The sequence below is a fragment of the Microcebus murinus genome, chromosome 13 (assembly GCF_040939455.1).
Source record: "Microcebus murinus isolate Inina chromosome 13, M.murinus_Inina_mat1.0, whole genome shotgun sequence".
NCBI lineage: Eukaryota > Metazoa > Chordata > Mammalia > Primates > Cheirogaleidae > Microcebus > Microcebus murinus.
The window spans coordinates 60,187,772-60,205,200 of record NC_134116.1 but is presented as its reverse complement, the minus strand read 5'-3'; the positions used below and the strand labels follow the sequence as shown (position 1 = coordinate 60,205,200).

At 35.2% G+C, this 17,429-nt stretch overlaps 1 protein-coding gene and 1 non-coding gene across 2 annotated transcripts in view; both read left to right on the top strand.

Annotated features, from left to right (window-relative positions):
- The window catches only part of NUFIP1 (nuclear FMR1 interacting protein 1), a 46,643-nt gene extending 29,509 nt beyond the window's left edge, over positions 1-17,134 (top strand). Inside the window, exons 8-10 of the mRNA XM_012782734.2 lie at positions 4,591-4,707; positions 11,641-11,873; positions 13,239-17,134. Coding sequence (XP_012638188.1) covers positions 4,591-4,707; positions 11,641-11,873; positions 13,239-13,361 — 473 coding nt within the window. The 3' untranslated portion in view covers positions 13,362-17,134. The remainder of the gene's footprint in view (positions 1-4,590; positions 4,708-11,640; positions 11,874-13,238) is intronic.
- LOC142875268 (U5 spliceosomal RNA) lies at positions 7,474-7,584 on the top strand. Its single transcript, XR_012922664.1, has one exon. It is a non-coding gene; the product is annotated as a U5 spliceosomal RNA (small nuclear RNA).
- Positions 17,135-17,429: the final 295 nt, after the last annotated feature.

Here is a 17,429-nt window from a genome sequence, read left to right as displayed (position 1 = left end):
TTTTCAGGAGGCTTAATTATAATCTTCTTGGGCTAGAACATATACTTGTGTTTTGCTCCATAAAGACAATAGGAAATAGTCTGTGGGAGGGGTGGGGCGAGGGCAAGTGATAAGTTGTAGAAAGAGCCAGATGGGAAGCTTCTACAGCTAGGGTTTAGAGTGGACAAGACATTCAAAGGGCAATGTTATTTTCTGTTTTCATTTCAGTAGGGATTTACAAGGTCCTACATTTTGCTTACCCAGCACTGTAATTCACTATAATGCTGGGGATTTCAAAGAAGCCTCTCCCTGCCTTTGGGAAACTCATAGTGTAATGATAATTTTTAGATCATAGCATTAGATTAATTTTGGGGGAGGTAGGAACATGATGTGTATATATGAGAGAGAAAAGTAAGATTTACCTTTAGAAAAGTGTCACTAATGTTTTAACAGTGAGAGAAATTATTTGAGATGGTATTTTCTAATAATTCTAAAGTTCAGTTTTAGGTTGATTGCTACTATCTTTATACTGGTATTTTTAGTTTAGAAAGATTTTTTTTCTTTAGAAAGATGTTTTAGCTACTTTTATAAAATGAAGTTTCCTGAGAACTATTTTGTCAGCCAGTATAGTACCTTCGGCATAGTCTTTCCAGTTAGTTGGTAAAAATGCCTGTGTTACAACTGCTAGATAAATCCCAGGGACTTTGGGAGCAGTCTTTTTCTTTTCTTAGCTGAAAAGTCATTGTAAAAGATGTTTTGATAGTGCCAAAGGGCAGTACTCCTTTTCAAAGTGTTATTATACATGGTGGGTCCCTTAAACATATAACTAAGGGGAGAAGTAGGGGAAGAAGTGTGACGTCCTAACTCTTACACTTTGGGAAAGCAGTCAAGTATAGTGAGCTTGAGTATTGTGACACCCTGGTAACTTAGCACTAAAATTGTAATTTCCAAATACCGTTCTCCAATTACAGAAACTAGGGCCTCTCAGAGCAATGGCTGATTCTAGGGTTGGGACAGGGAAAATACAAGGTGAGCCTAGAATATCTCATAGTGCCAGAAAGTAAGAAAATGCTCAAAAAACACAATGTGGGGAAGTCAGAGGGATTCTAGTAGAGTTCCCAATAACCAAAGTTGGAACAATTTGACCCTCAACATAACAACAAATTATAACCCTCCAAATAAAATAAATACCCATGAGTCCACACTGATATAAGGGCTTGAATAAATAAATATGAGATAGGAATCTTTGTTACAGAAAAATTCCAATTAATATATGTAGAAGAAATGAGAGAAATAGAAAGTAACCATTAGAATACCATAGCAATAAATTTTTCAGGCAGGATCCACTGACGGATGGTGAAATTAGTGGTGAAACTTTAAGATGAAACAGTATTTGCATAACCTCAAAATATCTTCCCCTTCAAATATTTATTAATTGCTGTGATGGTTTTTAACATATATTCAAAATTCTTTGATACTCCTTGAGTTGGAGCTTAATTTTTCTCCCCTGAGTGTGGGCTAGACGTACTAACTCATTTCAAAAAATAGAATAATGAAAGACAAAAATAGTAACTTTGTAGTGGAGAAATAAGGCAGACCACCAAGTGATCAAGGTTAACGTCACTCATAGTAAGTGATGTCACTTGTAATGATGTGATAGAAGGGCACATCGCCTCTGTAGTATTCTTCCCCAAAATCCATAATGTCAGTCTAATCACCAAAAATGTCAGACAAACTCAGACTGAGGGACATGCTACAAATGCTTGACCAATAGTCTCCAGAAGTGTCAAGTTCATGAAAGACAAGGAAAGTCAAGAAACCGTCATATTTACTAAGGTGTCATGACTACCTAAATCAAGGTGGTATGCCAGATTGGATCCTGAAACAGAAAACAGGACTTTAGTGGAAAAACTGGTGAAATTTCCATAGAGTCTGTAGTTGAGGTAGTTGTATTGTACAATGTTAACTTGTTAGCTATGATAAATGTACTTTGGTTGTATAAGATGGTAACATTAGGAAGCTGGGTGAAGGTATAGGAAACTCTACCATATTCGTAACACTTGTGTAAATTCAAAATTGTTTCAAAATATAAAGTATTTTTCTTAAAGGGAGGAGGGAAAAGGGACTAGGTGTCAGCCAATTAAAACCTTTTCTTCTGCTTCTTGAATTGTGTAGAACACTATCCTTCAAGGTTTATTTTCCTTTGTTTTTATTTTTTCTATTATTTTTGATTATAAAAGTAGTGCAGGAAATGTGGGAAAAGACTGAAAAAGTGCACACAGACACAAAAAACCTACTTTGTTATAGAGATGGCCACTGCTCATATTTTGTTGTATATCCTTCAATATTTTTCCTATAGCATGTGTATATGATTTTTTAGATAAAAATGGAGTTACGTTATTTTGTTTTAAAAATGGAGTGAGCTTTGGATCCATGGAGAACTAGGTTTTATCCTGGCTCCACCTCCTACTAGTTCTATGATTCTATGCTAGTTAACTGTTTTGAACTTAACTCATTCATGTAACAATTTGTCCTCCAAATATTCATTGAGTACATATGTACTGTTCTGGGCTCTGAGGATACAGCATTGAACAAAGCAAAACCCCTCCTGTCCTGTAGCTTATGTTCTGATTGGGGAAGTCACAGTAAACAAATATGTGACATGTTGGAGTGCTGTAAGCATCGTGAAGCTGAGAAAAGGGTAGCTAATGGTGGTTGGGGAGAGGGTGCGTTGTTTTGTCTGGAGTGATCAGTAAAGGCCTCTCTGATGAGATGACATTAAGACATCTGAATGAAGTGAGGGGTTGATACCAGCAGGGATAACAGTCAGGGTGGGGAGATTGCCACAGCCCCCAGCTTTGGTAGCCACCACCCTGAGGAGTCAGCAGCCATCAACATCAAGGCAAGACTCACCACCAGCCAAAAGATTACTACTCATCGAAGGCTCATTAGGATTTTTTAAGAATAAAGTATTTTTAAATTCAGATATGTATTTCTTTCTAGACATAATGCTATCGCATACTTAATAGGTTGCAGTATAGTGTAAACATAACTTTTACATGTACTGGGAAACCAAAAAATTTATGTGACTCACTCTATGGCAGTGGTCTGGAACTGAACCTGTGATATCTCTAACATATGCTTCTATGTCAGATAGCTGTTTGTGGTGTTGCTATAAAAGGGAACAAAGAAATAGAGCTATAGCTGGAAGATATTATTAACATTATCATTGATCATAAAAGCACTTTGATAGGATGGCTTTGTTTTAAGAAGACTGTATATATCTGCAGGAGGCATTCTTGCTCACTAGTTAAGAATTGGGATTTAGAGTCAGATAGCTAGGATTTAAATTTGACCCAACTGTTTTAAAGTTATGTTACCTGAAGGAAAAGTTACTCAAATTCTCTGAATTTTTATTTCATTACCTATAATTAATGTGGAAGTCATATGGTACCTCATAAAGATTAAATTGGACCATGCTTTTAAAGAGTATAACATCCAAATGGTGCTTTTTGGTATCTCTCTTTCGATCTTGGAAAGATACGTTACAGTTTGGTCTTTCATCATTCAAACAATAGATGAAAAGTCTTCATATGAACATTATGGTAGATAACCTGCTTAATCTATTAGTAATTTATATATATAAACTGCATATTTCCCTTTACCTTTATTAATCCAGGAGAAAAGGTAACAATTTAGCTTTAAATTGACAAGGAGCAGTTTTGGGGGGTTGTGGTGCTGGGTAGAGTGGGTGGGTGGAGGAGAGAGGATTTAACTTCATCCAGCAGAAGGTGGCAGTTCAACATTCACATAAAAGGACACTCCCATTTCCTGTTGGCATGTTTTGATTTCTCCTAGACTGACTTGGTGAACATTAAGTGCTCAGTCATAAAACATTTCATAGTGGTTGTGGGTTGAGTTGGTTCATTAAATAGACAAGTTACTTACTGTCTTTAGTGAGACTTTATTTTTATTGGCTGTCTAGAAGAGAGTTAATATATTTTTAGAGCTGCCAAAAAGAAATGTAATAGGTGATGTCCTGAGGCTACAACCAGCTTTGCTGGGCCCTGATCAAACACTTTACCTCTGGTAGTCTCTTTAGTACTTGCTAAATTCTCATGATTGGCTTATTTATTTAAGTTCTTACAAGTTCTAAATAATAAAAACTTGGGAAGGATTCATTTCAGCATAACTGTTTGACCAAGCCTTTATTCAAAGTCAGTAATCCTAATCTACTAAAGTTAAATAAAATTTTGGCCTTCCTACTAACTGTTAATTAATAGCAAAGAGCTGTGTAATTAAATTAATTTGGAGAACACCCAAATTCCATAACCTGTGAAGCATGGTAAGTAACTGAGCTGTGTATAACTTCCATTTTCCCCTCTCTCCCCTCTGGGGCAAATAGCTTCTCTGCCCATGAAGATTTAAACCAAGGGGAAAGTTTTCAGGTCTCCTGGAATTAGGTTTTTGGGAAGATTAAAGAAATGATCAGAAATTACTTTCTTTTAACTAAGAGATGAGAGAGTAAAGAGTGATCAGCTTTCTTTTGTATGGTGGTAGTTGTTTGGAGGCATGCTGTTTGAATGTCAGTTCTTTACCCTTTTATTTCAGAGTCTGATAAGGAGGAGAAACCACAACGTACTGTCGTGCCCAAGGAGGTGACACCAGCCTTGTGCTCACTAATGAGCAGCTATGGCAATGTTTCAGGGTCAGAGAGTGAGCCAGAAGGTAAGTTCTGATGTCCGTTGTTACAGTGAAGTGTGTTTTGTTTACTTGCTTTTTGCTTTTGTTGTATGCTGCACATTAATGGCATCCATAAATAACATTCTTTATTTGATCTTCAAATTCCTTTTTCATTTGATTCAGAAGGAAAGTTAACATGGGGTAAAGGAAGGCTGGCATGATGAAAAAATCTGTTGCTACTGTGGGAGAAAATGGCAAAAATAATACAATATAATGAAAAAATAAGAAGGAGAAAAGAAAATATCCACTAATAGAATTGAAAAAGATTCTAAAAGAAATAGCAAAAAAGAAAGTTAATTTCTTCTCTCTGCTCTAAGAACCCTTGTCATAACATGTTTATAGCACTTTAAATAGATGAAGAGAGGTTCATGACAAAGAGCATGATAAAATTTTTTAAATGTATATAGGGCATTACTCTTGATAGAGTACATTTACATAAATTATCTCATTTGGAAAACATAACAGCCCTATACTTGTGGTTGCATTAGCCTGTGTTTTAAGGGTTGGAAGAAATGGAATCCTTTCAATAGTCTTTCTGAGAAGTAAGCAATGTTCAGGATACATATCTTACCTTTAAAGATGATGTTACAGGCTAGGTGCTGTGGTTCATGCCTATAATTCTAGCACTTTGGGAGGCTGAGGTAGGAGAATCGCTTGAGGCTAGGAGTTTAAGAGGAGCCTGGGCATCATAGTGAGACCCCTGTCTCTACAAAAAATAAAAACAAAATTAGCTGGGCATGGTGGTGCCAGCTGTAGTCCCACCTACTCAGAAGACAAAGGCCGAGGCAAGAGGATCACTTGAGCCCAGGAGTTTGAGGATGCAGTGAGCTGTGATCCTACCATTGTACTCCAGCCAGAGCAACAGAGCAAGACCCCGTCTCTGAAAATAAAACTAAGATGATGTCACAGTTGATACTGCATGAGGCCTTATTGTGAAATTTGGGATAAACCAGTTTAATTCCTACAGCATCTCTTTTAGGGCCTCCTTTTAGAGCTGTGAGGAGGCTGTTGATATGATGCATTGTGGCAATTCTTTCTTTCTTTTTTTTTTTTTTTTTTGAAACAGGGTCTCACTCTGTTGCCCTGGATAGAGTATGCTGGCATGGTCATAGGTCACAGCAACTTCACACTCCTGGGCTCAAGCCATCCTCCTGCCTCAGCCTCCCAAGCAGCTGGGACTATAGGCATATGTCACTGTGCCCGGCTAATTTTTCTATTTTTTGTAGAGATGGGGTCTTGCTCTTGCTCAGTCTGGTCTTGAACTCCTGAGCTCAAGTGATCCTCCCGCCTTGGCCTCCCAGAGGGCTAGGATTACAGGTGTGAGCCACTTCTCCTGGCCTGTGGCAATTCTTAATCCAAGGTTTTTATTAATAGTCCAGCATATGTTTAATGAATAAGCCTATGTCCTGCTGTTGTGGAAACGTGGTGGCCCTGCATGGTAATTTTACTAGGCTTTATCAACTGTGAGAATTCTTACGTATGTATCTTAGGACAAGATGTGTAATCAAAGTAGGAGGTGTACTGAGGATAAGAATACAGGATCTAAAAGTGTTTATTATGTAGAGTGAAGGGAAGATTTGAATGTAATTGGATGAAGATGGCGGCACTTTTAATGTTAACTAGGCTAGAGATAATCAATGTTTGTGTAGCTAGAAGATGTTGAATAAGGAAGAGTTGGGCTTTAATATGAAAGATGATGTTTATATCTATCTGTAACATGAGAATTTTTTTCATTTTTAATGGGCCCTGGCTTACTCTGGTAGCTTGTTAAAAGCTACTTGGATTTTGAAACATAAACTACTTTGGCTTTATCAGAGTATTTCTTAACAGATGGTTGCCTCTTTTTTTTTTTTTAATTTTAAGAAAAACAGTATTTATTTCTTACTCTTGTTTCCAATACACTGATATGAAGATGGAGTTGTTCTTTAAACACATATTACATTTCCCACTTAGCAGTTGTATATATAACAGGTGATAACAAAGAAAACTATTACCAGATTACTGAATCCCATAAAAACAAGCTAGACAAATGCTTTCTTCTCTCTCTCAGAAGGTAAAACATTTAATACTTTTTATATTCATGTCTTCATTCTGAGACTGCCACTATTTTTAATTTGGAAGGATCTTTGAGGTCTCACCCCTTCATTTTATAGAACCTTAAGCTTAGAGAGTATAAATTTGGCAAACTAATATGTAGCAGAGCCAATGTAAAATCTAGGTTTGGGGGTTTAAAAGTCTAACAGTGCCAACTATATTGCCTTCCAACACAGTCTTTCTCTGTGTGGCATTTGCTGTCTACCTGCACAATAAATGCATGGCCTTTTCTTTTATAGATCACAGGATTATTACCTATTAAAAGATATATTTGATTTTGTGTGAATTCATTTTGACAACTTATTTGAAATGCATTAAGGAGAGAGCCCTTTTCTTTGTATTCCAAAGTCTTAAGAATTATTTTATGTAGTTTGTATTCAGCTTTATTAAGCCATCCAAGTCACTGGCAAATTTCTAGCTTTCAGTATTCTGGGCTCTAAGATGGGATATTGACACAGGGAGTTTGGAATAAATAAACTAAGGAAATAAACTGGGCCTTCTCTGTACCACAAAATAGCATCTAGGAGGCTGCTTATTTAAGTGGATTCTAAATGGTTAGGATCAGTCTGATTCTTTCTAACAGATTTTAACAATTGTGTCTTCATAATTAAGATCTGTCTCAAATTAAGAATTAACATAAAAGTAAGTGCAGTACATACTCTGGTTTTTCTTCAGATGTATAAATCTTTTGCCTTTTAATAAAGATTTCCGTGGAGAGGAGCAAAAGAAAAAACAGAATTACAGAATTAACATAAAACTACATAGGATCTGAAATATGAGTAGTGTTTTTCTGGTAAGAGTTTTAAACAAGGGAAGGGTCCCTCAATTAAATCTGAAGCAAAGGAAGATGTTATACTCACATCTGGGGCTGTAAAAATCATTAAGATCTAAAAATTCATGAGAAATACTTCCAAATGGGTTGGTTTGATATCAGTTCTTCATGTTACCATTTTGGCACTTTTTTTTTTTATCGTATTGGAATTTAAGCTCAGTTTTACAACTCCCCCAAATATATGTTTCTTCAAACGGTTTTGGCTATGATGGGGAGACCTCCAAATTGGACTGTTTGAAAAGACCACAAACCAAAAAAGTGGCTTAAGTTTGAAAGAGCTGAATGGCTGGCTGGGCACATTGGCTCACACCGAAATCCCAGCACTCTGGGAGGATGAGGTGGGAGAATCAGTTGAACCCAGGAATTCAAGAGTGGCATGAACCACATAGTGAGACTCCGTCTCTACGGAAAAAAAAAAAAGAAAAAAAATTTAGCAGGGTGTGGTGTTGTGCACCTGTGGTCCCAGCTACTCTAGAGGCTGTGGCAGGAGGATTGCTTTAGCCCAGGAGTTGAAGGCTGCAGTGAGCTATGATGATCCACTGCACTCCAGCTTGGGTGACGGAGCGAGACCCCATCTCTTAAAAAAAACAAAAGAAAACACTATAGAATTGAATAGCAATGTTTAAAATTTGTTTGATGAACATTACACTAATATATGGTACTTAGCTGGGAAATGTTGTAAACCTCAAGAAAGAGAAAAATATAAATAGTACTAGTTCTTCATTCCTTAGCAGAAATAAGTTTTGATCCATTTGACTTTTGTGTTCCTGAACTGAGTGAGTGATCAATATTTGAAGGAAAAAGGAATAATAGAAAACATTGTCCTAGTTTTTTGTTTTTTGTGGGGGTTTTTGCCTTTAATTATTATTTCCATAGTTTTGAACACTACAAGCCACTTTGGAAATTCTTAGCTCTGTTCTTTTATGAGAACATCTCTCTTCTTTTTCTCTTTTCCCCCATGACTTTGAAGACACATCATCACTAGTATCATTACAGCAAATTCTTATATAGAGCTTACTCTATGGGAGGCACTCTTTTATGTCCTTTACATTTAATTATCGCAACAACCGCATGAAGTAGATACCATTATTTGTTAATATCTGTATTCTGTAGATGAAGAAATTTAGGCAGACACAAGTAGCTTGACCCAAGTTCACACAGCTAATAAGTAATGGAACTTGGACTTGAACCTAGTGGTCGGGCACCAGAGTTTGTGCTTCTAACGCTTACCCTACACTTCTTTTCTTTTTCTTTTCTTTTTTTATGAGTCAGGGTCTTGCTCCATCACCCAGACTAGAGTGCAGTGGCACAATCATAGCTCACTGCAGCCTCCAACTCCTGGGCTCAAGAGATCCTTCTGGCTCAGCCTCCCATGTAGATAGGACTGCAGGCATGCATCACCATACCCAGCTTATACTTACCTTCAAATGTAATTTCTGTATTCATTCCTATGTAATGCTTAAGTGTTTAGGGTTTTGCCACTCTTGTCTGAGCAATTGAACCCAGTTTTCCACTTCTAGAATAGAACTCTTTTATATTACAACACATTGATTCATGGTCAAAGTAAATAGAATAACTGTTTGTGGGGAAGGGGCAGAGGTTTCTTAAGAGTTAAGAGTTTTCAACTTTTCAGATGGTTTTTCTCCTTCATTAATATGGTGAAGTATACTGATTTTCAAATGTACCAGCCTGTGTTCTTGGAATAAAATCTACTTGGTCATGGTGTATTACCTTTTTAATACATTGATGAATTTCATTTGCTAATATTTTATTAAGGATTGTTATATCTGTGTTTATAAGGGATACAGATCTATTGTTTTGTTTTATTGTAATGGATTTGGTAGGTATTAGCATCTGTTTCCTTCTCTTTTTTTAAGGATTTGTGTAGGATTTCTACCATTTTTTCTTATTTGTAGAATTCAGTAGTGAAGCCATCTAAACCTAAGCCATCGGAACCTGGCATTTTTGGGAAAAGTTTTAAATTATAAATTAAATTTCCTTAATAGGTATAGTACTAATCAAGTATAAGACTCTTTCTTCTTGAGTGAATTTTGGTCATTTGTGTTTTTCAAAAGAATTTGCTTCATCTAAGTTGTTGAATTTATTGGCATATAGTTCATAATATTCCATGTAATACCTGTAGGATCTATAGTGATGTCCTCTCTTTTATTTCTCATATTATTAATTGATATATTTTCTTTTTCTCAGTCTTACTAAGTATTAATTTTATTAATCTTTTCAAGGAACCAACTTCTGGCTTCATTGGTATTTCTTTATTATTTGTCATTGATTTTCACTCTAATTCACTGTTTTTCACTCTTTAGTATCTCCTCTCTTCTCAGTCTCTTCTCATTACAGTACAAGCTTACATAATTGATTTTAGACTTAATTTCTCAAATAAGCATTCAAAGCCATAAATGTGCCTTCATGCACTGCTTTAGCTGTATCCCGCAAACTTGATGATTTTATTTATTTCAAAATATTTCCTAATCTCTCTTGTGATTTGTTCTTTAACTCATGGGTTATTTAGAAGTATGTTGTTTAGTTTCCAAATATTTGGTGGCTTTCTAGCTAGTTTTCTGTTAATAATTTTCATTTAATTCTGTGAGGATCAGAGGACATAGTCTGTATGCTTTCAGTTTTTTCAATTTATTGAAACTTGTTTTATGACCCAACACCAGGTGAATGAATGTTCATGTGAACTTGACAAAAATATGTATATGACTATGAATGTTCTTTGTCAATTTGAGTTAATTGTTTGTGGTATTAAGATCTTCTATATCCCTGCTCATTTTCTGTCTAGTTTTTCTTCAATTACTGAGATTGGAGTGTTTAAGGCTCCAATCATAATAATGGATTTGTCTCTTTCTCCTCTCAGTTCCACCAGGTTTTACTGCATGTATATTGAAAATCTGTTATTAGGTGTTATTGTTTTGTCTTCTTAATGAATTGACCCCTTTAGCTTTATAAACTGTACCTTTTATCCCTAATAATTTTCACTGTTCTGAGTCTTTTTGTTTGATATTGATATAGGCATTCTAGCTTTCTTGTGATTGGTGTATGCAAGGTATCTTTTTCCATCCTTTTTTTACTTTCAACCTTTGGCTTTATATAGGCAGTCCGTACTTTGCACAGTTCCTTTGTAGCTGAGATTACTTTTAGTTCAAACTCTGTAAAGCAAGGACTGCCTGCATTTAAAGTCAGTGTCTTTTATAGACATCATATTGTTGAATCTTATTCTTTTTCCATTCTGACCATCTCTGCCGTTAAGTGGGATGTTTAGACCATTTCCATGTAATGTACTTATTGATATAATTTGTTTGTATTTGTCTCATCTATTTTTTGTTCCATTCTTTTCTTGCATTTTTTGGGTTATTCATATTTTTAGGGCATTGCAAGTATTGGTTTATTAGCTATACCTCTTTGTTATATTTTTTAGGAGTTGGTCTAGAGTTAATAGTATGCCACTTTAACTTATTACTTTCAAATGATATTGTCCATTTCACATAAAATTAAAGAATATTACAGTAATATACTACTTAAATATTTCACCTCCCTTTATTTGTGCTAGTTATCATAGATTTTATTTCTATAGATGTTATAAATATATACTGTTTGCTTTAAATATATTATCTTGTAAAATTTTTTTTTCAAATGAGAAAAAATATCTTTTGTACTTCTTTGCATATTTACTGTTTCTGGCACTCATCATTCCTTTGTGTAACTCCAAATTTCCATCTGCTATCATTTCCTTCATAGGGATCACTTTCTATAGCTCTTTGTGGTAGTCTCCTCAATTCTTGGCTATAGCTCCTAATTTGAAAAATGTTAGAGTACATTTAAATGTCTTGCAAAATCTTTCATAGTTTTAAGTTATTAAGTAGCCAGTATTATGGCTGGGGGGATTATTATGGATGTTTTGGTTATTTTGACAGGTCTGTTTTTTTGTTTGTTTTTTATTTTTGTGTTTTTGTGGTTTTCATCACACTTAGAAACTCCCATCAAGACTGAAGCGGACATTCTGGCAGAAAACCAGGTTCTTCATAGCAATACTCCCAAGAGTCCAAGTCAAGATGTTAAAGCAACTGTTAGAAATTTCTCAGAAGCCAAGTGTGAGAATCAAAAGAAAAGTTTTAAACAGACAAACACTAAGAGGAAAAAAGATTATCACAACTATCAAACGTTATTTGAACCAAGAACACACCACCCATATCTCTTGGAAATGGTAAATTATTTTTCTTTATAATCTTTGTGTTCTCCTATCATAAAAATAGAGCCACTGGGGTGTGTGTTTGTGTGTAAGGTTCTCAGAGACACATGATCCTTGGAGACTTGTCTGTGTATCTTAATTCTGAGGCTACATTTGGCATATAGCTTGTGTTCAGTTAATGTGGAATAGTACAATTTCAAAATTGCGTCAAGTAAAGAATGTAGATTTGACTGGTTGGTAAGGAAATATGTATTGAGGTTTATTGGCATTTTAAAATTTTCATTGAAAGCACAGCTAAAAGCACAGTGGCAGGCTGAAGGAAAAATGATTTTTCATATAAATATCTGTTGTAAACAACAAACTAATGGAAAGAAAAGACCTAGGTTTCCTGACAATTCTCATTTCTTAGGGACTATCTTCACTTTTTCTTTTTCTATACTTTTATTTATTTGTATTTATTTTGTATATTCTTGGCTTTATTCTCAGAATTATATGTGTTAAAAAATCTAATATCTGTCTTCAAATTGTAAAGAAGAAGCAATGAATCTTTGATTCTAATAGACATGAAGCTATCCAAAAATCAAAGATTTTCATGGCTAAAAATAATAGAAATCTACATTTTTTTAGTGGAATTGTAAAACTGTTGACATTCTATGAAAAATGTTTGGTTTCGACTTCTTAGATAAGTACTTATGCTGTACCTAAAGTGTTCTGTGGCGACACTCTGAGATGCCACGTGTAAACACACTGCTGCTTATTAAGATGGATATGAAATTTTGTAAATGTCAGTGCTATATATAGTAAATTACATTGCAAGTGGTGAATTGAATCATCTTTCTACTAAAAGTTCCTTTGTGATGTTTTCTGAACTATATTAATGACATCAGAAAATAAATCAAAAATAAAATAAATTCCTTTTTGCAGATTATATATAATTCCTTGGTGATGTACTTATTCTAAATACCAAGGATCTTTAGCTTTCTTTTAATTACAATAAGTACAAAAATGAGAAGTTATGAAAGTCAAGGAATATTGAGATTTTTTTATTGCCAATTTCATTGTTACTATATGTCATATATCTATATCTATTTGTCACTTTTTAGGTTATAGAATTGCATACTTTTAAACCTATTTTCCTATCCTTTGCTAGATACTCCTAGGGAGGACTCCAAATGCCAACGTTAGTTCTGTTTAAAAGGCTAATCTTGGTGTAAAATGACATATTTTTTGCATTGTTCTTTAGCAAAATAATAAGTAAATATAATACACTTCTTATTGTTCTGTGTTCTTTATATGAGGAAGACACATGCAATATTTTAGAATGTGTTTCCTGAATATATTTTATTTACCAGCTAATGTGTTTATTTGTTTGTTTTTTAGCTTTTAGCTCCAGATGTTCGACATGAAAGAAATGTGATCTTGCAGTGTGTTCGGTATATCATCAAAAAAGACTTTTTTGGACTTGATACTAGTTCTGTGAAGCCTAAAGATGTATGTGTCTGATGTTTCAGCATACGTAACTGAAGCATGTAAAATAGTACCATGATTTATTTTTCCACAACTGGATTAGTGATTAAATTGTAAGCCTCATAAGACATTATGTTGGAGTCTCAAGTCTTTCCTTTGGTTATATGCAAATAAATACATAACTGATTTTTAAGACTGTGTCTATATTGTTGGCATTGTGTAGAATACTTGTTGGGAGAATTTTTCTTTTTAGTTGTATTTATTTTTAGGTATTGCTCTCATGTAAGGAAGGAAAAGTGTTGGGCTAGTTAAGAATTGAAGACTCATTTAGTAGCAAAGAAGAAAACTTTTAAAGTGTTTGATTCAGCTAAGCAAAATTAGGCAGAGAAATAGAGCCATTTTGTTTTTAATGCAAAAGAGGAAGATGTTCTTCAATTGTAGCAAGGGGGAATATTTTTAAAATAACCCAGATCAAATTAATACAATCAGAAGGTTGTATGAAATTTAAATTTTCTGTGTTTATTTTAAAAGACATGTTTAAATTCACCTATATGGACCACTCACATAGCTCAATTATTCAGTGTTTGAAATATTAATACAGATATGGCCTCTGTATATTTAGATTCAATTTTATATGTCCTTGTGTATATTTAGATACAAGTGAAGTGGTTTAATTAAAATTTGGCCTATGAAAGTAGTCATTGAACCCTTTTTAAATTTTTTAAGTAAATAAAAGCTACTGAGATCTTTTTTGTTTCCTGTAACACCAGGGAGTTTGATCTGGGGTTCTGGTTACTGTGCCCCTATAGGTATAGCTCTGCCCTTGTAACATACAGCTAAAAGAGGCTAGGATTTAAACAAATTAGTCTGTTATTATAGTTTAAAAATTAATTTTGTCTGACATTGTGATTTTTGAAGTCTATGTATCTTGCCTGCAAGAAGAAAGGTAAGAAAGCTGATAGCAGCTCTCAGGAACGATCTCTTGCTCTTGAGCATTAGTAAAATCCTCTGCAGAATCCTGGAACACCTGGCATGTAACACTAGTGACGTCACAGACTTGAGATTAAGATTCATGTTAAGTCAGTGTTTTCCAACCTTATAACCACCATACAGACCTTTGTATTCTGTTTCACCTCCCCCTCCCCCCGCTCCAGTGAACCCCATATTTTGGATAATTATCTCCTTAGTACATTAATTAATTCAGTTCTTATAACACTGTTGAGTACTTTTGTGCCTTCACTGTGCCTGTAGTAAAGGTATAAAATTGAATAAGGCCATGCCTGATGTCAAAGAACTCAGTTTAATTGTTACATATTTAGAGATGTGATTCCCAACCAATTCATCTCATCAGGAAGAAGTAACTAATGTTACAAACTGAGTTGATATTCTAAAATACAATGCAGTCTGCACTTTTATCACTGGTTAGCATACAAATTCCGTAGGCTTCAAGTTCATAAATGGATTCACAGATTCTTGAACTACTTTCATTGGGCCACCATGTCTCCAGGGATGTTGACAGTCAGTGCCTTAGGATGCACTGTGTAAACGATTTTATTTTTAATTTTTCTTGTTTTCTAATAAATACTGAATAAATACTGAAAACACTCCTTTGAATACTCCCTTGTCTATGTCTAACAGTCTTTAGCTGTGGTGACTATTGTTTATTTCTAATGGGTAATTTCAGATTTAGTTGCCTTTATATTTAACCCAGGAATTACTTTAAAAAGTGTGTTTAGGCCGGGCGCTGTGGCTCACGCCTGTAATCCTAGCTCTTGGGAGGCCGAGGCGGGCGGATTGCTCAAGGTCAGGAGTTCAAAACCAGCCTGAGCAAGAGCGAGACCCCGTCTCTACTATAAATAGAAAGAAATTAATTGGCCAACTGATATATATATAAAAAATTAGCCGGGCATGGTGGCACATGCCTGTAGTCCCAGCTACTCGGGAGGCTGAGGCAGAAGGATCACTCAAGCCCAGGAGTTTGAGGTTGCTGTGAGCTAGGCTGACGCCACGGCACTCACTCTAGCCTGGACAACAAAGTGAGACTCTGTCTCAAAAAAAAAAAAAAAAAAAGTGTGTTTAAATTTTCCAAGCTAATGGAATATAGCCTAAATCATTACTTTATGAAATTACATGGTCAATATTTGTAAATATTGTATGAATTTTGGAGGGTGGAGTGGTACTTTGCCTGTTTTTGGATACAAGGTTTTCTGGATTTAGCTTGGTAACTGTTAAAACCTACATTCCTATTTTATTGCCCATTTAATCAATTGATTTCCAAGATGTGAAAGCATTATATGACTATTGATGAGTTGTGCCTTTTGTAACTATGAAATACTCTTCTTTGTTCTAAATATCTTTTGTAATTGACTTCTATTTTCCTCAGTGTAGTCAAAACAGCTCAGAGAAATTTAATCCATTCATATTAATTGAGATTATTAAAATATTTGGACTACTCTTGGCCGTCTTATTTTGTGTTTTCTGTATATCATGCCTTCTTGTTTTTAATTCATTATCTTGTTGGCTGGATTGTTATTTATTTTTTTTGCCTTGTTTTTCCTCCTAGTTGTTTGGAAATAATTAAACCCATTGCTGTTCCTTTAGTGGTTACCCTTTTTCTTTATGTTTAGAGTTCATTAGTAGCCATTATCTTATATCCATCTCCCAAGTAAATCAGTACCTTAGCATTCTTTCACTTCCCTAGTGGACCTGTTCTCCTGGTGTAATCAGGTGTGATCTTAGTTGCAGGTTAATCTCTCTTGGTGTGTGTATGTGTTTCAACATTTTGCATAAATAGTTATTAGACAACTAGGAGATTTACTTTTTTCCTTCTGATTGCTTTTTCTTGCATCCCAGGATTAGTTTTCTGGTATACTGCAGCAGATCTTCAAGCAATTAAATGCTGAATACTCAGTTTGAGTTTTTTTAAAATTGAGTTACGGTTTTAGACTCAATCATTTTCCTTCAGAATTTTGAAACCATAATACCATTGTTTGCTAGCATCCATATTGCTGATTAAAGTCAGACACCAATCTGGTTCTCTTTTCTCTTTTTACTTATTGATAAATAACCTGTTTTTTGCTCATGAAAAACTTTTATGATTTTCTTTTTATGCTTGGAATCCTAAAATTTTACGAATTTGTGTCTAGGTTGATGAGGCATGTGTCATTCATTCTGCTTACCTCACAGTCCTTTCATCCGAAGAATTGTACCATTCTTGGACTAAGGGCCATTTTTAAAATTGTTTCTTTATTTTCTTTCCATTTTGTGTTTCATTTTTCTGGGACTCTTGGATGTTAGACCTCCTAACTTATTCTCTGTTGCTGTACTTTTATATTTTGTCTTGTTCTTTTTATTCTGAAACATTTCTTCAAATATCATGTTCCACACCACTAATCGACTCTTTAGACATATCCATTTCAAGTTTAGTAATTGGTTTCTAAATATTCGAGATAGCTTTCTTTTTCTAATTCTGTTTTCATAACGTAAGTACCCTTACATCTCAGAGGCTGCCAGTCAATTTCACATGATTTTCTGTTTCAGAGTTGTTTCTGTTTTTCCAAGTGTCAAGTTGTTCAGTTTGCTCAATTTACTAAGTATCTTCACTGCTATCTGTTGTCCTTAAATGTTCCCTCCTAGCTAGGAAAGAGGAATTCAGTTGATTTATATATTGGTAGTTGGTGTGCATTTTTCCTCAATTTGTGTAAGCTTTCTTTCCCCAAAACGCATTTACTCAGTCAAGCCCCCTTGACTGAGAAGGGGGCTTGTTACCTGGCTGGCTGTTCAGAATACCTGGATTAGAAGTGGACTCTTGTCCCTTCCTCACTCTCATCTCTTTGCCAAAATACAAAGAGCTTCATTCTGAGCTCTTCTCTCCTTGGCAGATCTGTCTCCAGCTTCCTGTCACTGACAGAGCGAGTCTCCCTGGGCTTGCTCTGAGCTTTCTGATCCTTGTCTCCCAGGCTAGTTTGGGCTGAGGCTTTCCTCCCTTGTTTCTTGTCGGTTGGATTGGTTTTACAGTGGCTCTAGTGTGCATCAGAATCACCCGGAAGGTTTAAGACCCGGCTTGCAGGGCCCCACTCCCGGAGTAAGTGATTCAGGAGGGTG